The sequence below is a fragment of the Pithys albifrons genome, chromosome 8, assembly GCF_047495875.1.
Source record: "Pithys albifrons albifrons isolate INPA30051 chromosome 8, PitAlb_v1, whole genome shotgun sequence".
NCBI classification, from domain to species: Eukaryota; Metazoa; Chordata; class Aves; order Passeriformes; family Thamnophilidae; genus Pithys; species Pithys albifrons.
In genome coordinates, this window is record NC_092465.1 from 5,439,439 (window position 1) to 5,459,538 (window position 20,100).

The 20,100-nt window shown below is 37.3% G+C and overlaps 1 protein-coding gene across 1 annotated transcript in view; it reads left to right on the forward strand.

Moving 5' to 3' along the window:
* The window catches only part of LRP1B (LDL receptor related protein 1B), a 312,472-nt gene that overhangs the window by 268,889 nt on the left and 23,483 nt on the right, over nt 1-20,100 (forward strand). The window contains exons 80-81 of the mRNA XM_071562122.1: nt 6,598-6,762; nt 17,030-17,191. Of these exons, the coding sequence (XP_071418223.1) occupies nt 6,598-6,762; nt 17,030-17,191 (327 nt within the window). The remainder of the gene's footprint in view (nt 1-6,597; nt 6,763-17,029; nt 17,192-20,100) is intronic.

Consider the following 20,100-nt stretch of genomic DNA (forward strand, 5'->3'; position numbering starts at 1 on the left):
AAACTGAAATATTTTAATTTTTGGTAACATCTATAATGACTAATATCAAGACACGGGAAACCAGAATTCCTGGGCAAAGTGCTTCTAAGTTCTTGCTTTATTTTAGTGTGGGAAAAATCTTCTTTTTCCACAGAAGATTGTTAAGTACTTTAAATATTGTTTTCACTCTTATTTTAGGCTGAATCTAAGGTGGTCAGATTGCTAGAATGAATTATTAGGCAGCTTGAATTTTAAAATATTCTAGAACTCACAGAGTAGTATTTCTTATGTGTATTATACATAGTAGGATGTTTTTCTGATGTCTAATTTCAGGCTCAGAAGTGTAAGTGGTAGATATTTTGGTGAGATCCTTGATACTTAAAGTGCTTAATTTAGCAATTAAATTAATTTACTTGAAATGTCATAACTCTACAGAGAAAATCTCACCAATCTCTCCTGCCTAGTCTTCAAAGACTGAATTAACAGAACTTTTTAGTGCTTTACAGTGTGTTATTAGGAAAGCTGCCCAACTCTTGATACAAATTGGTCTAAACACCTTCCCTGCCCCTCCAAGTGTCTTGTCAAGATTTTCTGCTGATACAGGACCACCCAAAAATTATTTCCAATTACCCAGAGTTACTCCTTAGGTGTTAAAGAATGGCCAGGTAAAAGAATGTTGTTTTTCACTGCTGAATTGCAGTAATTTGAGCCGTAATTTCAGCAACGTTACAGTTTTGCTAATGGGGCAAAGGATTATGCCTGGTAATGTTTCTGGGGAAGGTGTGTCTCTGTTAGAGAAAGAAGTGAAGAGGCTTTTAAATTACTTCACTGCTGGTTATAAATTTTTATGGCTAGGCAGAAAATGCCTAGAGAAGCATTTTTAATATATTGATAATTTTCAGTACCTTCCCACAGCTGCAATATCTGTTATGACTATTTAAAGAGCTGCTGAATAAGTGTTTCTTAGGCTGTTTTGTTTAGAATTATATTTCAAGTAATGTCTAGCATAGGCTGTCTTGTAATTTTTTTTTTCTAGTATGTTATTTTTGTAATAGTAGATTGCAGGTTTTGTAGCCTCACAGATTATAAATTGTGAATTGGGAAAACCTCTGTATTGTAGCATTCTAACCAAGTGTATATTTTTGCACTATTTTAATTTATTTTTAAAAAAATTAAGTGGATGTTAAATGTTTGTCTCATGCTGACACTCCTCTTAGGCTTCCAAAGGTCAGCAGAGATTCCAGGAAAGATCAGAGTTGACCTCAAGATCAGCACCTTGAATTAATGCAGGTTTATAATTAAAGTTATAATTACAGCCTGTTTGCCATTAATAGGTCACTAATAGCCTGTAAACAAAAGACAAGTCAATTTATAAACCAGGTTCTTTTATTTTACAAAGTTATACAGTATGGAATAAAATATTATGAGCTGCAGTCTTTTGTTCCTTTCTGGTGAAGATCTAGAAAACATATATGAAATATTCCCCATACATTCAACTTATTTAAATGTACCATTATATTGTCTTCGCTATCTCAGAGCATTTTTGGCACAGGTATGGATGTCAGTAACTCAGAACAGAAATTCCTGCCTTACTTGGCTGTACTTTGTGGAAAGGAGACCTAAAAATCCAAAAGGAGGTTACAAAGTCATACTTTCTTTTTGGTCTGCAAGAACATCCCGATTCAAAGTCAGTCAAAATATTCCTGTTGATTTTGATGGTCTGGTTTGTCCATAAAAGACCAAAATCCTGAAGGATTGTAATTTGAGCCATGAGTATCTGGGAAGCATTTTTACACTGCTGTGTTCTTTTGGTTTGCTCCTGGTTTGACCACAGTGCAATTGCTGTGTAGTAGATGGGTTACAGTGAGATATAGACATTGTATCTTACGTGTTCAGCAAAAAGCTGCCACTAATTTACAGATCTGAAAACTCAGGATTTGAGTCTCCTGTAGTGGATGTCATTCATGTAGCAACAGAAGGGAAGTGTCCAAGTTGTTTTGTCCTTGCACAGTAGCTGTTTCATGTCATGTAAGAAACTTTTTACTTTCAAAAATTAGTAGTAATTGTGGATATCAAGAACTAGTGGAACTAAACTGTTTTTTGAATAATAGAGAATTCACGTTGCAATAGGAAAAGGCAGTTTATTGAACATTCATGATAGGATTATTGTGCCTTTAAGTGTTTTGAGTCTTTTAAAATGTGTTAACAGAAGAAAATTAGCTGTCCTAACATTCTGCACAATATTGCTACTAGCTTGATCCATGAAGTTGCTTTTTCTTCATGAGTCCCATTTGAAGAGTGCTAAATATTGATTACTCAGTGGCTTTCTGTAAGGCTGAATGCTCCAACAGCTGTTTCAGCAGCATCTCACTCAACTGATGAGAAAAAGCTTTTAGGTTGGATTTCAAGTTTTCAAATCAGAATTCTTACAGCATATGTGTGTTGCATCATTCAGAATGTTTTAATTACAAAATAAAGCCAAGCTCCTGTGTGTTCCAAGATCAGCTTCCATCTCATTTTCCCCCAGATGATTGTGACTGACAGAGCACAGGATTTTGTGGTTTATTTATTGACCATAGCAGGCTGGACTTTGTTTAGAACTTAAAACTACCCTTTAGTTTTCCAGTGGGCAGAGTCCAATTTCATTTTCCTAAAAGAGACTCCTGGATTTGCATCCATGAGGTTTCTTGTATCTAATTGTCTGTAGCACATTGAAGCTACAAGTGTACCAAGAGGATGGAAATGGAGAGACTTGCACTGGAGGAAGACAATGTGTACCACAGCTCAGTGAGCAAGAGTGATGAACACTTCCAGGAGTTCCCTGTTCTGGAGCTCCATGTTCCTATTAAGAGATGAATATTTCTGCTCTCTTGGCTGAATGAAAAGCCTGAGTAAAACTTACACAGACTCAGATCCGATGTTGCTTCCGAACAGAGATGAAACATTTCATTGATCATGTTCTTTCCTCCCACATGTTTCTGTGAGGACTTGCCCACTGCATACAGAGATTTAAGGCAGAGCAAATGTTTGGGCTGGAGATGGAGAGATTAATCCCCATGTACCTTCTGTTTCACCCACAAAGGCTGCCCCAGGGAGCAAAAGCTGTGACAGTTCAAGCCATGCTATCTTCTTGGGGGGTTGTCCTGCTTTCAGCCTTCCTAGATATCAAATAGAACTGGGGTCACACAGAAATCTGCTTCTGATCTGAAAAATAATTAAAATATTTGTTCACAGCATATCTGCTCTATTTACAAAGGGCTTGCTGTTGGAATTTGTGTTCCCCAGAAAATAAGAAAATGGGTATCAGTAATTTTTTACTCACTGTGCATCCTTTTCTTTGCCATTCTCTTCTGTTTTAAAATTGTAAAGAAAACATTTTTGAAAGAAAAAAAATTGTGAAGGGAAAACAGAGAGTAGCATCTCTCTTACAGCATCCAGACAAAATTTGGGGATAACAATGTTCTGCTACATTTCAGCATATGGATAATTGGCAGGTATTAAGACTTCCATCTGTAGGGAGAGGAAGATTTATAAAACCTTACCACAACATTAGAACTCTGCACTGAGTCTTTAGTGAGTGCATTCACCTCTATAAAAGATGAGCCACACCTTTTTCCAAAGGGTGGCAAGAGCAAATTTTCTGCCCCATAAGATGAGTATTTTCCACTGTGGGAAGGGAATCTGTTCTCGTTCCAAAGAATGTAGGTCCTGAACCTTGTGCTCTGCAGCATCATCTCTCCATTTAACTTGTCTAGTCCAGCAATTGGTGGGTATTTCCAAAGGGAGAAAATAGCAAAAAAGTAAGATGCCTTTTTCTCAAAAAAGAAAGGGTTGTTATAGAAATGCCAATAAAAGATGTGTGTGTCTGTGTCATTGGGGGAGAGGGATGGAATATCAAAAAATTGAATGAGTGAAAATACCAGTAGAGTTCACAGAGCTTTGATTTGCTGTTTTATCAGTGTTTTTTTCTCTGTAAGAAATTCCTTTTGCTTTCAGTAAAAGGAAAGACTCAAAGATGGAGCAGATAAGCCAAAATCCATTAATGTTTGTGTCAAACAGTCATACTGAGAATAAAAAAAGAAAACTTGCAAATCAAAATTATTTGATTCTTTATTAGCTGTATATTAAGACTGAAATGGGCAAATCAAGACAGCAGGACACTAATAACCAGATTGGGAGAGAATATATAAAATTACATAACCTGCAATCCTTTCATATCTTTCATGTTAGAGAGATCCAGTAGCTTGGCTAGGGGTTGGATAACAAGTGAAATTATTTACTTCTTTCATTTTAGAAGTGAGAAGAGCAGCTGAGAGATCTTTGAGCCCAAGTTCCAGCAAGCTCAGAGCAGCACGGAGCTGAGTCCAAAGAGAAACTTTTTTGATTTTACTTTTTTTTTTAAACTTTTTTTTCCCAAAGTGTGTACATGCTAGAGCTGCTCCCAGCCCTCCTTTCAGAGGTCTTTATTCAGTAATTCAAATTAACTGTATTCAGCTTTTTTATCAATTCTTCTGTGTTTCTCTCTTGTATTCTTTTTCTTTCTGACTTCTCCTTTGGGACCATTTTCCTCATGTCTCCTACACAAAAGGATCTGATCTCCTTTTGTACTCAGTTGATATGAATCTGCAAGTGCAATTTGTTTCTTGTATTTACTTTCAGACAACAAAGCAGCATTAAAACCTCTGTATTGGTAAAGTCAAGTGTAGTATTTTAAAACCAGCTTATCTATTGCATCTTTCAATCTTATTTCTTAGTTTCTTTAAAGTCCAAAAATATTGAAGTAACTTTTCTCTGTTTCATAATAGAATTCTTGGAAATCTTGAGTTTAAAATATAGCGAACAAAATCAGTAGTAATTTCCTTTTTTTTTCAAATTTTATATCTTATTTCTGTGGAACTGGTCTAGAAAAGCATGTTTTTAATGTACTATCAGAACAGTTCATAAAAATGAGCAGTATTCTGCATTCACTGTTATTTATTCTGTTTTTACCAAGTTCTGCTCCATAAACTCATGACTAATGATAAGTAAAACAGATAAAATAAGCAAAACAAAAATGGACCTTCTCTCCAATAAGATCTGCTACATTATCCATTCAAACAACTTCTATAATGAGTAACCAAAGAATGGTTCATGGAACATCAAAGAATTTAATGAACCACCCAAATAAATAAAGCACCAAAGTGTCCTCAAACTCCCAAATATCCTGTGGCTTTATTACAGCAGATGGATCCAGGGTGGATACTGAAAAATTAAGTGCAAACAGGATTTCATATTTTTATTGTAAGAAAACCCCATGAATTAGTGATGTGCCGGTCAGTCCACTACAGTAACTTTTAGATTTACTGTCTAATTTCATCTGAATTTGAGAGAGGTGCAACTACCCGGCAGGTGGCAGTTCCCAGAAGTTTTGTTTATCTGGGTTTGATCCCAGTCAGCATGGGACCTCAACAAGTATGGGACAAATGGGAACCTTGACTCTTTTTTGTTAGTTTTTTGACTGAACCAGATGAATTCAGCCAAACACCTGCAACTGGTGAATGTATTACTAAAGAGTCCTCAGTGCTTGGGGTGTTTCTCTTGTTTAAAGCCATGTAGGCTAAATACTGGATTAGATAGGAAGCAGTCTGGCTTCACAAAATTTATTTTACTATATGAGAAATGAGAGGTCTCATTGCTGAGAGCATGTTTTGGGCTGGAAAGGTACTTGTCTCTTCCTTTAGGATTACAGTTAGTTGGATGTTTGAGCATTGGGTGTGTGCTAGTCTATAATTAATTTCTTGTTGGTATCATTGGATGATTTTATATCCTGTGCACTGAAATGAATACAGGTTTATTTTTCAAAGTGTTTCCAAGAGAGGTACAACTCTAATTGTGAAACAGCTTTAGAGAAAGATTGAGTCTGGCCTGATCAGAATTTGTGTCACCTCACACCTCACCACTAAGATGGTGCCATCAGCAGGCAGTGCCCCTGCTCAGTGACTTTACAGTCTGAGCAGACAAGAAAAAGAAATAATCAGAAAATATGATTTAGGAGCAACAAGTTAGAATACAAATACAAATTTTCGAGGAGGATTTAAAGGCTGAATAACTTCCTTTTAAATATTTTGGATAAAGCTTAGTTAAGAAGGCTGCTAGTTAATACAAAGAGTGGAAGAGAGATCCAAAAAACCTAATAGAAAAAGGCTGAGGTCACCAGAAAGTGACTCTGAAGTATTCTGAGGTCCCTCAGGTGAAACCAACATTCAATTTTCTACTTCTTAAACTAAGTAGGAATTCTAGTTTCAAAGAGGAATCCATACTATGATTATTAGCTTAGTTCCTAGGGAGGTCGCCTTCCCTGAGAAACCATCTGGCTGTGCCATGCACACCCCCAGCTCAGTGCCAGCTCCCACCAACACTGCAGCTCCTGACAGCCTTTCCAGGGCATATGGGCTCCTGAGTGGGTTGGGTTTTCCTAGCACTGTTGAAACAGAAGTGATAGTTGAACTTTCTCCATTTTGAAAAGTGCTTTCCCCCCCTCACTGGTGGAGATCTGTAGCTCTGTGTGAGAGACGAGGTTGTTTTGCCAGTTCCATGACCGGGGGTGGTTGAACCACTCTGTGTGTGCTCTTGCTGCAGATGACACCTGTAAATTAACCTGTGAAAATGGAGGCAAGTGCATCATAAACGAGAAGGGGGATCCTCGATGTCATTGCTGGCCAAGTTACTCTGGGGAAAGGTGTGAAACAAACCATTGCTACAACTACTGCCAGAACGGAGGAACCTGTGGAGCCTCTCTCCTTGGTAAGTATTTCTGAGCAGCTCTACCTTATTATTATACCCGCCTTAAATGTTTGAATTTATTCCCTGTTTGTTTTCTTCTCTCTAACTTATTTGCTTTGATTCTACTTAAATCTTGTGCAGAACAGCAGAATATGTCACACATATATATACTTTATAATCAATAATGCTTTTCATTCATGTCTTTGTGAATTAAACTGCATCTTAGAAAAGGGAGCATATAAGTAAGTATTCAGTCTAAAGACTCAGGTGTTGAAGTATAAAAATGGAATTGTAAAACATAAGGTCCAGACAAACTACATCTGGAATAAGCCCATACATGTTGTTCTCTCTTTATCTCAATTCTCCCTCTAAATTTTTTATATACATACACAGAAATACTTTCTTAAATTTGGTGACCTCAGTCTTATAGGAGTTCACCAAATAGGAATTTTACTCATCTGATTCTCAGGAAGACTTGATTGATGACAACTCAGATCCTTCATCTTCCTGAAGGAATTTGAAATTGCATCTTTTATCTTCAGGGAGTTTATCCTGTTAAAAAGCAGGCATTTGACATTAGATGTCTGTCCCTAACAAATAAGCTTTTGTAGCTTGTATAATGCCATTAGCGTTTGGGCTAAAGAGGGGAAGTGTGATAAGAAGTACTCTAGAATTTAGCAATTCTGTGAGAAAGAAGTAGAATTTTATTTCCTGCTTCAAGGAATATTTAAATATTTGATTCAAAGTCAAACAGCTGGAGAAGAGTTTCTGTAGTCTCTTCTTGTCAGAAGATACCAGCTCCTGAACATGTGAATCTTTTTCTCATGTGTGATGAAGTAACCAACACCCTGATTTCTGAGAGAAAAATACACAAACTTGAGAAGTTTGTGACTGTTCAGCATAGAGAGAACTTATTGAAATGCAGAATTATGTATCTAAGTCTCTGTGGCAGAGGGGGCTTAGATCATAATGTTTTCCTCAGCACCTCTCACTAATTAACTCCAGTCGTACGTAGTTTAACCTCACTTGGTGGCTGCTCTGGCACCTCCTCTTACTGAGATGTGGCAAAACTCCAAGTGAATGCAAATCTAGTAATCTATTTTTTCAGTTCTAAGTAGTTGAGGGTTAATAATGTTGTTCATAGTTGTATCCATAATAATGACTAAATATTAGAGAATGAGAATTGCTTGTACTGGAAGTTGATTAATTATACTTTATACTGCTTCTAACAGCTGATGGAACTACTGACACAAATGATAAGTGGTGATTTTTATCACTGTAGTGATCAATACATGCTAAGTGAGGACTTGCAAGTGAATGGGAGTAAGTCATGGGTGATTCAAATGACGTGCAGAACTTCCTCATCATCTGAAGACAGGATGTTTATTCCCACATCTTTACATGTCTAGCATTTAATTGATTCTTTTGTGGGGTTAAAAGGCTTAATAAAATTAATAACTTGGCTCTGGAACTCAGCTCCATTCTGAGTCCTGCAGAGCCCCCAGGGCTTTATTTAATCCTTTTCTTTTGGCAGTAGCCATAGGGCTCACTCACCTCCAGCAGTTTGTTTTCCCTCTCCAGGCAGCAACACTTGCTGTGCTCACACAGCTATGCTATTGCATGGATTCTTTTAATTTATATTTTCCTGCTAAATCCAGCCTCTGAAATCTTTCAAACTTGCTGAAATAACGAGTGCAGTAGGTTTTGTCACCAGTGGGTAAAGGTGAGATATGAGCAGGTTCTACTGCTAAATTTTTTCCCCATGGCCCAGCTGCTGCAGCAGGTCTGGGGGTGCAGCATCAGCCTGGTGCTTTGTCCCAGAGGGAGTGATGTGCCTCCCTACAGTGCATCAGGAGAGCCAGCACTGATGTCACCACAGTCCACATTTCATTGTTCAGGTTTGGGGGGAATCTGAACCCTTAACAGCAGCTCAGGTTTATTGTACCATACATGACCAACATGTGCCTTTGTGAGCTGAGACCAGCCCAGAGCTGGCTCTGATGGCTCTGGCCATGCCTGCGGATAGGAGTGTTCTGCTGCTGTGCCGTGTCCCCTTAACAGTTTCATCAATTTTTTAAGAATCATATTTCAAGTTAACCAGATGTCTTATCTGCCATTTCCTATTCATGAGGGCAGCCATGCCTTGAAGCCCACACCGTAACTTTCAGGTGCTGGAAAGGTGGAAAATAGACCATATATCTTTCAAAATCACAGTGACTCCATCCAGTATTCCAGATAAAATGTTCAAGTTGATCTGCATCTCATCTTCCTTTCATGCCTAGCCCCTGGACCCTGTAAATATTCTATTAAGAAGAAATCTCTATTTCTTATCAGACTGTATTTCTTATCTATATCAGGCCATAAATCGTGTGTTAGGGAGAAAAACTAGCATGCCAGTGAGATGTCCCTTTATCCCAGTTTGATCTAATCCTTGATATACTGAGGCCATTATGTATTTTAGAGAGAGAAGCTAAACTGGGCTCCCCAAAGCATTAAAAACTGTAATTAAGTCAACAAATTAAGTGCATGAACTGCAGGGGCTGCACAAGCCTCTTGCAATTGGACTGAGGGTGTGAAATCCAGCCCAGAGCATCATTCCTGCTCCTTGTCTCAGCTTTCAATGCAGAGTTGATCTGCTGTGTCAGGTTCATATCAGAGTTTTTAGTCTATATGTTGCTTTATTCTTGCATGTTCCTACATGTAGGAATAAAAATGGTTTTTATTACCAGGAATTGTTCAGTTTGTCCTTAACAGCTTTAGAACTTCATCATTATATGTGTCAAGGTTTATAATATTTTGTTGTACCAGGTTGACCTGTCTGCTAGCAATAGGATCATGGAATCACTAAGGTGGGAAAAGACCTCTAAGGTTGAGTCCAACCCCTACCCCAGCAGTGACAGGTCCACCACTAAGCCATGTCCCCAACTGACACACCTACACATCTGTTAAATTCCAGTGTTCTGACAGGTACATTGCAAACTATTTTGTTGAAGAGTTCCCTCACACTTCTCTGAAGTATAAAATTGCTATTTTAAAATAAAGTCAACTCAGTATCATTTTACTTGGATCTGCTGTGCTGTTGCTGCCTGTGCCTGCTGCCCTCCTGCACTACAGCACTCTCAAACAGCTCCTCAAAAAGCAGCAGTTATAACTCTGATCCATTATGCAATTGACTCACTAAACTGACCTGCTAAACTCATGCAATCAAGTTTCACCAATTTTCCCAATTTTATATTTTTTGGAGCTTATTTTTGTTCAAAGCTATGAAGCTCTTTCCTCTGACAGTTGCAGGGCAGTGAGGGCTAATCCAAACCAATCTGCAAAATAAAAATGACCAATGATTATTTCAGCTTGGCTGACCTTCTCTTTCTTAGAGGCTTTGATTTTGAATTCTTGTCTATTATCTGACTCAAACAGCTTTGATGCAGTTGATCTCACAAGTGTTATTTTACAGACATTCCCTCTGGAAAGCTCAGGGACTGCCAGTCATTTTTGCCTCACGAGGAGATGGTTCTGCAGGATCTCACAGCTGGAGGCTTCCCCAAGAGTCAGGGAATTACCTTATTTTGGATTCTGGCTCAAAAACTGAGGAAGAACCTGAGGACAAACTTTGCATCATATTCCTATCCAAATAAGTTTATGCTGAATATAAAATACTCTTCTGGTGAATGTGTGTGTTCTTGTGAATGTGTAAATCCTCTTCTCTTTCACCATCTAATACAGAATAGTAATGTGATAACTAATTAAGTAAATTGCAGAGTATTACTAATTTTTTAAAACATGATTGTGCTAAATCTTTGCTGGATGTGTTAAGTTGTAGAACCTCATTATCTGCACACAAATGTTAATTTGTTAAACAAATCCCACTGGCAATTCAGGGATTATTCACTGTTGGCTTACTTACTGCTAAGCCTTTTGGCAAATTCCTATGTGAGTGTTATATAGCTGGAGATTGGAGCAGCTTTAATTAAAATTTATAAGTTTACGACAGTTGTATTGAACTACAATAATTGAACAAAGAAAATGTCATCAGTTAATTAAAAGTACACATCTGAGACGTGTAATTAAAAGTTTGGGCATAATAATGAACACTTTCCAGTAAGCCAAATCAATGGGAATTTGGAAAAAAAAAATGTAAATCTTACCATAAAAATGCACTTTGTTTTTCCTTATAGTTTAAAGTTAAAATATTGAAGGAATAGTTTACTAAATGTCTCAAACAGATTGACTAGGTTAGCTAGTTCACAAAACTCAATAAATCCATTTTTATTATATTTACAGTACAAAGAGTGTGTCTAATCATATAGAATCATGATTTTTGTATCAAAATGAGTGAAAAAATATCTTTGTCCTAAACGAAAATTGATGAAATGTTCTCAAAAATCATTAAAAATTAGGTATAATTTTGTATTATATTTGATAAGCAAAACACGGTGATTTGGTGCAGACTGGAAAGAGGCGATGAAGAACCTGTTCCCTTTGCTACTGTCACATCAGCCCCAGGAGTCTCCAAGGGAAGGGCTAAGGGTGATGTTTCCCTGCTTGCTGAGGCTGGTCCCAGGCTCCCAACCACCAGCCTTTGAGAGTCCTCTAACTTACTTGGAAATTATTCTTTCTCCCTTTCTTTTCCACAACACAGAGAGACACTATATCTGTTGGGATAGATCCCAATCAGCTCACCTACTAATTATGTTCAATAATACAGCTTCTTTCCACTATTATTGTCTCAGTAAAGCTAATTATGGTTCATCAGCCACACAGAAATGAATTACTTTATTCCCACAGACTTCTGTTAACTCCAAAAGACAAGATATTGCTTACAGAAAGCTCATGTAGTGCCACCTGGTTTTCTTTAATAGTGACAGCAAGAAATATGGAAATTAAATGTTCATATTCACTCATAACAACCTAAAACTACACATTGCTGGTAGTGAATTTACCATTGAATGGAAGATACAAATCAGATAGGGTTTGATGCAGACATTCATCTGGATGATCTCATTTTCCAGAACTTGCAGAAAGCTACAGAAATAGTGCTATTACCTAGTTTTTAATTATTTTTTTAATTGCAAAAACACCTTAGTATTTCCCTGTTTGGGCAATAGCATGAAGGAAAGTTGATCTCTTTAAATTCTGATCCTTGTAAAACAAATGTAAATATGTCTTTAAGATATATGATTGGATTACCAAAAGAAATCACCTAGATATTACAGAGACAGTGTGCCAACACATTTATTAGCAATTTTTGAAGAGCCATTATATAGGCAATAACTATTATATAGCAAATTAAACTGATAAATGAGGAGTAACTACAGCCTCTGTAGTCGAAGCCTAAATGAACATTGTAGCATTTAGATACCTAAGGGTTGGGCTTGGGTTTTGTGGTGGTTTTTTGTTTGTTTTGTTTTTGTGGGATTGCTTGTTTTTGTTTTGTTGTGGGGTTATTTTGTTGTTGTATGTTGGTTGGTTGGGTTTGGGGGGTTGAGTTGTAAAATTTTATTTTTTTAAGAAGGAGGAAAACTGTTTTTATGTCAAAAATTTCAGATATCTTTTTACATTCTACTGCCAAAGATAACTTCATATGTCTTAGGGCCACCATAAAATATTTTCCTTTAGTTTGCTAAATTCTGTTCTGAATTTGAAGCAGTTTAGCATTCCATGAACCACTCCCCTTATTATTACTTTTCTACATGCTAATGTGTTGTGAACATTATCACTCTCTGCAACTACTCTTATCACTCTTTACAACTACCTGAAAGGATGTTGTAGCCAGGGGATGATTGGTCTCTTCTCTCAGGCAACCAACAGCAGGACAAGAGGGCACGGGCTTAAGGTCTGCCAGGGGAGGTTTAGGTTGGACATCAGGAAGAAGTTCTTACAGAGAGAGTGGTCAGGCATTGGAATGGGCTGCCCAGAGAGGTGGTGGATTCTCTGACTCTGGAGGTTTTTAAGGTGAGGCTGGATGTGGCACTGAGTGCCATGATCTACCAATCAAAGTGGAGTTGGATTAAGGGTTGGACTTGATAATCTCAGAGGTCTCTTCCAACCCAACTGATTCTATGATTCTATGGTTTCTGTGGTGCTGAGGGTCAAGAATTAGGAGGGAGTTTTAATTCTGTGTCTGTAGATTTCTGTCCTGAGACTTCATGACCAGTGGAGATGCTGAAGCTCTCTGTGCAGGAGCTCCTCTTGGAATTGTTGTCACTGGGCTGTGTGACATCTTGGTTAACATGAGTGTTGCTTTACAAACACAGCTCTATATTCTGCTTCTATGACACAAAACCTTATGGCATTGTTTGTCGTTGTTTAATACTGCACTTTTGTTAAACTGCTCCTGGAACCATTTTGTATCAGAAATAATTAATGAGAATAAGGCAGATGGAAATGTCAGTATTAGTATTATTTTAGATGTCAACACTCTGTGTATAAATAGGCAATGAACTATTAACATTACTGGAAGTCATGTTAAATTGAGTGACAAAAATGGGGTCTAGGCTATACTGTATTAAATTTTCATAAACTGTCAGCAGTTTGGCATATTTATAAGTCTACATTAGCAAAGAATAGAATAATCTTTTCTACAAACTAGAAAAATATCATTGTCCCATCATTTTAACAAATAGAGGAGTATGAATAATAAAAACTGATTTCAGACCTCCAGATCTATGTTCTATTACTATTTTATTTTATCTTTTTTTATTGAAACAATGATTCAGATGAAGGATTATGTGAAATGCCCTGGCCTGGGGGCAGAAATTTAAATACAAGTGTATACATGGGGAAAAACAAGAAGAATCTGTGCCAACATCTGAGTTCAACATCTTTGATTTGATGTTTAGATCACAGGGGACAGATATGAATAACCAGGCTGATGCATATTAAACTAGTTGGAGCTATTTTTAGGTCATTGGTTTTGTTCCTGCTGTACTCATTAGAGGAAGAGACTAACTGATCTCATGGCCTTTAAGATGATTTGCAAAACACTTTAAATTAGCAGAGCTTAAAATAGAAAGTGTAGAAAAGAATTACGTGAAGTGTGTCATGTAAGAAGGGTAAGAAGTGCAGGAAAAGGAATAAATAAATTATACTGCATGAATCAGAGAGACTAGAAAAAATTAGGGTGCTTCACTAGCTTTGAAAAATTCTCTCATGAATATGATGTTAAATGATTGCATGGAATTAAAACAAAGGCAGACCAGAAGAAAGTTTGTTTTGTGCAGTTTGTGGAATATTCATTTTAATCTTGTTTGCTTCAACAACCCAAAAAACTAAATGGAGATGAAAGAACAAGGATGTTGTTGCAGGGTTGCACATTCCAGAGTTTTGGATGCAGCTGTGGTGAACATCAGGAAGCACATGGGAAAGTATTTGTGGATACCAGACATAGTGTTTAACTTACCAAGTGATTAATGAGACAAAAACCAGCCAGGAAGGGACCTATTCATAATGCAGCATTTCTTTAAATCAGGCAGCAGTGAGGAGCTCTTGTTACATCAGCGTGCAAATCGGAGAAAATTATTACGGAGAAGTAACGCTTAAAGTTATTTCATTTGACTCCTCTGGATTTTGGCCCTTCTGTGCATCAGGCCCAAGCCAAGCATGGCTTCTCCTGTGTGCTCACCAAGCCACCCCACCATAAATTTGGGACTGTTTGTGTGTAGGAAGCTTGCTCCTCTCTTATGGCATGGAGAGAAGTTTTTCAAATGTAAATCCAAGGATAACTGGGGTCTCTCATCTCTAACATATTCCCTGACTTTCTCTGATCTCTTTTAGATTCTACAGTCACATTATTCTGATTGGGCTGTCAATAATAAAATCTGATAGGTTATTGTTCCTGTTTATGCCTGTAATTCCAGTCCAAAGGATTCTGCATCACACAGTGCAGTACATTATGTAGTCACCTTGATGATCATAGAACCATAGAATGGTTTGGGTTGGAAGGCACCATAAAGATCACCTCGTTCCAACCTCCTGCTGTGTCCAATGACACCTTCCACTAGACCAGTTGCCAGATCTCCATCCAGCCTGGTCCTGGACACTGTCAGGTGTGGGAAATTCACAAATTCTGAGAGCATCCTGTGCCAGTTCTTCATAGTGAAGAATGTTTTTCAAATATCTAATGTAAACCTATTGTCAGTTTAAATCTGTTCCCCCTTGTCCTGTCACTACATGCTGTTGTAGATAATCTGACTGAGTTTTGCTCTTCTAACATGTCATCCTATTCTGTCACCAGTAAAGACTGTATATCAAAGAAATGTGTATTACTTCTGCAACAGCCCATTAGTTGCCTTCATTTTCCAAATTTGCTATAGCCAGTGATATGATACTGATTTTTCCATTCAAGACTCAGGTTGGGTTCTCCATCTTAATTCTTTGACTTTTGCCACTTATGTATAAAGCACATGTGTTACTGGTTTGGTTTTCCACAGTCTAATTGCTGTGCTTTCCTCATGTTCTGCCTGATGGTAGTGATCATTTCACTGTCACTGGCCTACACATGATCCTTTACTCAGGGATGTGCTGTATCCCCAACTTCAGTCAAAGGGATGAGTCTCTACCTGTCAGATATCCCTTCCTCTGCAGTCACCCTGGTAAGCTCTGTATGTTTGCCAACAGGTTGGGTTCTTGATAATTCAAATAAAGACCATCCTGTCTGCACCTTTATTTCAGACGTGTCCTCGGGTCATAATTAATCTTCATCTCTTTGCTTCTTGGGAAAACAGGGAAAATAAAAGTATTAAACTTGATCTGTTGTCCCTAAATTTAAGAAAACCCTTAAGGCTGAATGAAAGCAAAGAGAAGGAATGTCTTGTAAGAGATAGTCAAGAATGAGAATAGATTATTAGGAATTGAGAAGGGTGAGTTAGACACATCAGGTCATTTACTTGAAGATTACAAATGAGATACAAAAGCGAAGTCGAGACAGAAAAACATTAGTGGGATCTTAGAAGTTTGTTTTAAAGAAGATAAGCCTTAAGAAAATAAGTCAGGGAAAAGTGGAAGGTTTAATAAAACAGTGGAATTGTAATAAAGCTATAAATCCTTTAGACATGAGATTTAGATAAGGAAAAAAATGGGAAAATTACAATAGAGAATAATCATAGGAAGAAAATGCATTGGATATTAAACACTATTTTAAAACCCTTTGTAAAGAATCTGCAGACTGGGAGTACATAGTGTGCAAGTGTTCATCCCAAAGTATTCTCTGCTTTTCAGACATTGAGTATTGATGTTACAGGCATCTTTGGTCTGCTGCCAGACAGCAACTTTTATGTAACAGTATTCATTATCTGAGAGGGGCGAGCTAACAAAACAGGCACAGATACTCATGTTCTAGTAAAAATTGTAGCTATCAGTGCATTAGTAAATATTTGTATATTCGTGTCATTATATATAAAGGTTTGTAGATTTGAGAATAATGGAGTGCATTCTGAAGAGTTGATTATACAGACATTTATCCTGTGCAATTGCAGGGACCCAGCATGGCAGGATGATTTGAAGAGTGTAGTCAGATCTTAAAGCCCTACTTTAAACCATCTTTTAAAATAATTTCAATTATTTTAAAATAACTTCATTTTTTCCTCATAAAACTGTCAATGACAATACAAGTTTACAAGTGTAAGCATGCATAGATACAGGTTTTGAGGTGTCCATATCTGTCCATATCTGTTCCAGTGCTGACTATTTTTATTAAAATTCTCCATTCAAGCAGCATTTGCAAGCCACGTTCTGTCAGTGTCTGGAGAAACATAGTTGGGCTAGACCTTTAAAACGTGCTACTTGAGCACAAGTCCTGAGGAAAGGCTGAGGGACCTGGGGTTGTTTAGCCTGGAGAAGAGGAGGCTCAGGGGAGACCTTATCACTCTCTAAAACTACCTGAAAGGATGTTGTAGGCAGATGGGGATTGGTCTCTTCTCTCAGGCAACCAATAGTAGGACAAGAGGGCACGGGCTTAAGTTCTGCCAGGGGAGGTTTAGGTTGGATATCAGGAAGAATTTCTTTATACAGAGAATGTTCCGGAATTGGAATGGCCTGCCCAGGGAGGTGGTGGATTCTCCAGCCCCGGAGGTTTTAAGGTGAGACTGAACGTGACACTGAGTGCCATGATCTGGTAATCAAAGTGAGGTTGGACTGAGGGTTGGACTTGATGATCTCAGAGGTCTCTTCCAACCCAACTGATTCTATGATTCTGTGATACTGTTATGATAAGTCTATCTTTAAAGTGCTGATTATTGCTTTAATTTTTATTTATCTTTATCATAAAATAGTTGTCTTTGCTTTTGACCAGGTCGGCCGACCTGCAACTGTGCTCTGGGTTTCACGGGGCCCAACTGCAACCAGACGGTGTGCGAGCGCTTCTGCCAGCACGGAGGGACCTGCAGCGTCACCACCGGCAACCAGCCCTTCTGCGCTTGCCCTCCCGAGTACACAGGGGACAGGTGTCAGTACTGTAAGTCATCCCCACAAACTGTTCAGTCTGCATTTGTAATAAAAGTTCTACAGAATGGAAGTTTAAAACCTGCTCGGATGATTTTTTTTTTTAACGGGTTTTTAAACTTGGCCCCAAATTATTTTCCCTGCTGAGGGAATGTAATCAGATGTATCCAGGTAATCTTTGAATATATTTCTGCAATATCCTTCTACATGGCTTGGTGAAGAAAGAGCTTTTGGAGGAATTATTTATTTATTAATTTCATGAATGAATCTATAGAGTGGAGGTGTACAAGACAGATGACTTTGCCAGTAGACATGAGACAATTGTATTACCATGTTCTATTCCAACTTTTCATATTTGTCATGTTATGCTGGTGCAATACCTAAACATAATGAATTGACACAGCTGGTTAAAGAGCTTTCTGGTGTCCTTTATCTTTGCAGACCAAAACACATTTGTCAGACTGCTCCTATACCTTTCTTTGTCTTTTATTTCTAAAGCCAGTCAGTAGTATATTGACAATGGCTTTGAGTGTCACACTGCAATATTCCTTCATCTTAACTCAGTCCAAGATCACCTTGAGTATGGTTTCTGCCCCACCCTGTAATTGAAATTCTAAAATATTTCTAAATATTACACTTGTTTAATTCTCAGGGCTTAGATTCTATCCTTTGCATCATGAGTTCTCTTCAATTTTTCATTCCAGAACCATCAGTCTCTTCTCATTGAGTTACTGTTTTCCAAAGATTTCCATGCCTTTGGAAAGGCTCTTCTCATTTTATACAATTTTCTTTAATTTTTCACTTCTTTTATGGAGCAAGGGGAGGGAAGATTTTCAGTCAATAGGGATTTTGCTCTTGTTCCATTTATATTTCTTTTCTCCCCATGCTCTCTTTGTTTCAACATCATCTCTTTTCAGTAACTCAAGACATTTGAACATAATCTTGAATTTCTTCTTTTGGTCACTCATTTCAATACTACAGTTTGCCTTCCCCCTGTCTCTTGTACATAATGCCTCACAAGCAACCCTAAGCTAAAATAGATAATTTTTCTGAGATCAGAATGATGTGTTGTAGTCATCTCCTTTTTATCTATTCTTGCTTTGCTTTGACTGTAACATCCTAAAGAGAGGACTGTCATAGCCTTGTTAGACTGTCATAGTGCTTGTCATAGAACATTAAATGTGAAAGCCATCATCTCTTTTGTACAGTCAGTGAATTTGCTGAAGAAGGTTCAATTTAAACAAAAGGGAAAGCAAATTAGCTGTTTTAAAAGTCTGGTTTAGAATTACCAAGAAAACACAAAAAGCATTTTAAAAGCTCTGTCAAACAAGGAAAGGGTTAGTTTGTATCTTAAGTAGGATTTGTACTGAAGTAAACTGAATATATTTCCAGTTGGGAGACTGTGAAATAAATGGAAACCTTTGAATGGAAAACTAGGAGCAATTGTGAATCTCTCCCCCTTGGTATTAAACGAACTGCGTGGATCCACAAATAACTATCTGCAAACACAACTGGGTATTTAAAAATACTATAGCACATAAATCATGCACAGACAGAGACACAGATTAAGAAAAAATATTTACTTGAGGCTTAACCAAAACCAAACAAATTGTTTCTGGTTGAATGCTTCTGCAAACATCTTTTTTTTTTTTAAATAATTTAAATGTAAATTTATGGGTACTTTTTAAGCAGTGCTTATTATCAGATTTGGATTGTCTGCTGACACTTTGGGAAAATGACACAATACAGACATTGAACATATTATAAAATACAAAATAAAATTAAGCTTTTGTTTGTTTAAAACTTAATGCTATTAGGAAAATAAAGTCTTACAATCTTTTAGAGTATTTTTGGTGGCCAATAACAGTTTTGTGAAACTGTACAGCTCTACAGTTACTAGTGTGTGTATAAAGTCACAGCTATTCTTTTTTTTTGCTCTATTCACACATATGAATGATTTTTTTGCTTTATTAATCACAACCACTTTATATGCATGTTGGGATACATTAATGTAGCATTATTGCAAAGATTGGTTGCCTCCAAGATATCTTTCTCAGTCTTTGCTGTGATTGAAACTAGTTCATATGCAAAGGATGATACATGAATGTGCACAGGTATTTTCCTCCTGCTCCAAAGCTGAAAATATTATTAGCATTTTTTATGGCAGGGGGAAAACATTTGCTTACAGTATTTCCAGCTTGCAAAGATGTTATTTTCCTCATAGTTATCGTCTCCAATTACCCAGTGCAGAGTTTCTCTTGTGATTAGTTCACATAAGGGCTAATAACCAAAATGTGTGCTCTGTGTCAAGACACTGGAACTGTTGAAATAAATTTAAGTGAATGAATTTACATAGAATTCTACTAACATTGTGCATGTTATTAAATATGCATTAAATTGATGCATTTGGATATAACACCCTATTTTAAATATTAGAAATAAGACATGCAGAGAAGTTAAAGTTCATTTCTTGTATCATTTAAGGCCCAAACAACCTAAAAAAGTAGAGGAGGTTTTCATGCACTTACAACCATTCAAAGTGGATATAGTGATCTTGCAAATTGTGACTTTCCCAAAACTGAAATTCCTTTCTTTAGGAATAAAAAAAAAAATTATGTCATTTCAGCCCAAGTGTACCATAAATAATTCAGATACAGCAGAAAATGAAAGATGTTTGTGACTACAATCAATATTACAACCAATAATTGTTTTAGAGTGTGACCTCTCATAAAATGACTCTCGATTTTGGCTTTCAAACTGTGGTAGCTTTTGTTCCAAAAACAGCCCCCCTGCTGCAAATTGCCATTCTACACTTGGATTTGGGAAACAAGGAACAACTTCGTTTAGTGTCTTTTAAGCCTCTCTGGTTGCTGGGCAGTGATTCCTTAAGCAGATGGGCCAACAGCCTGTGTAGGGAGGTGG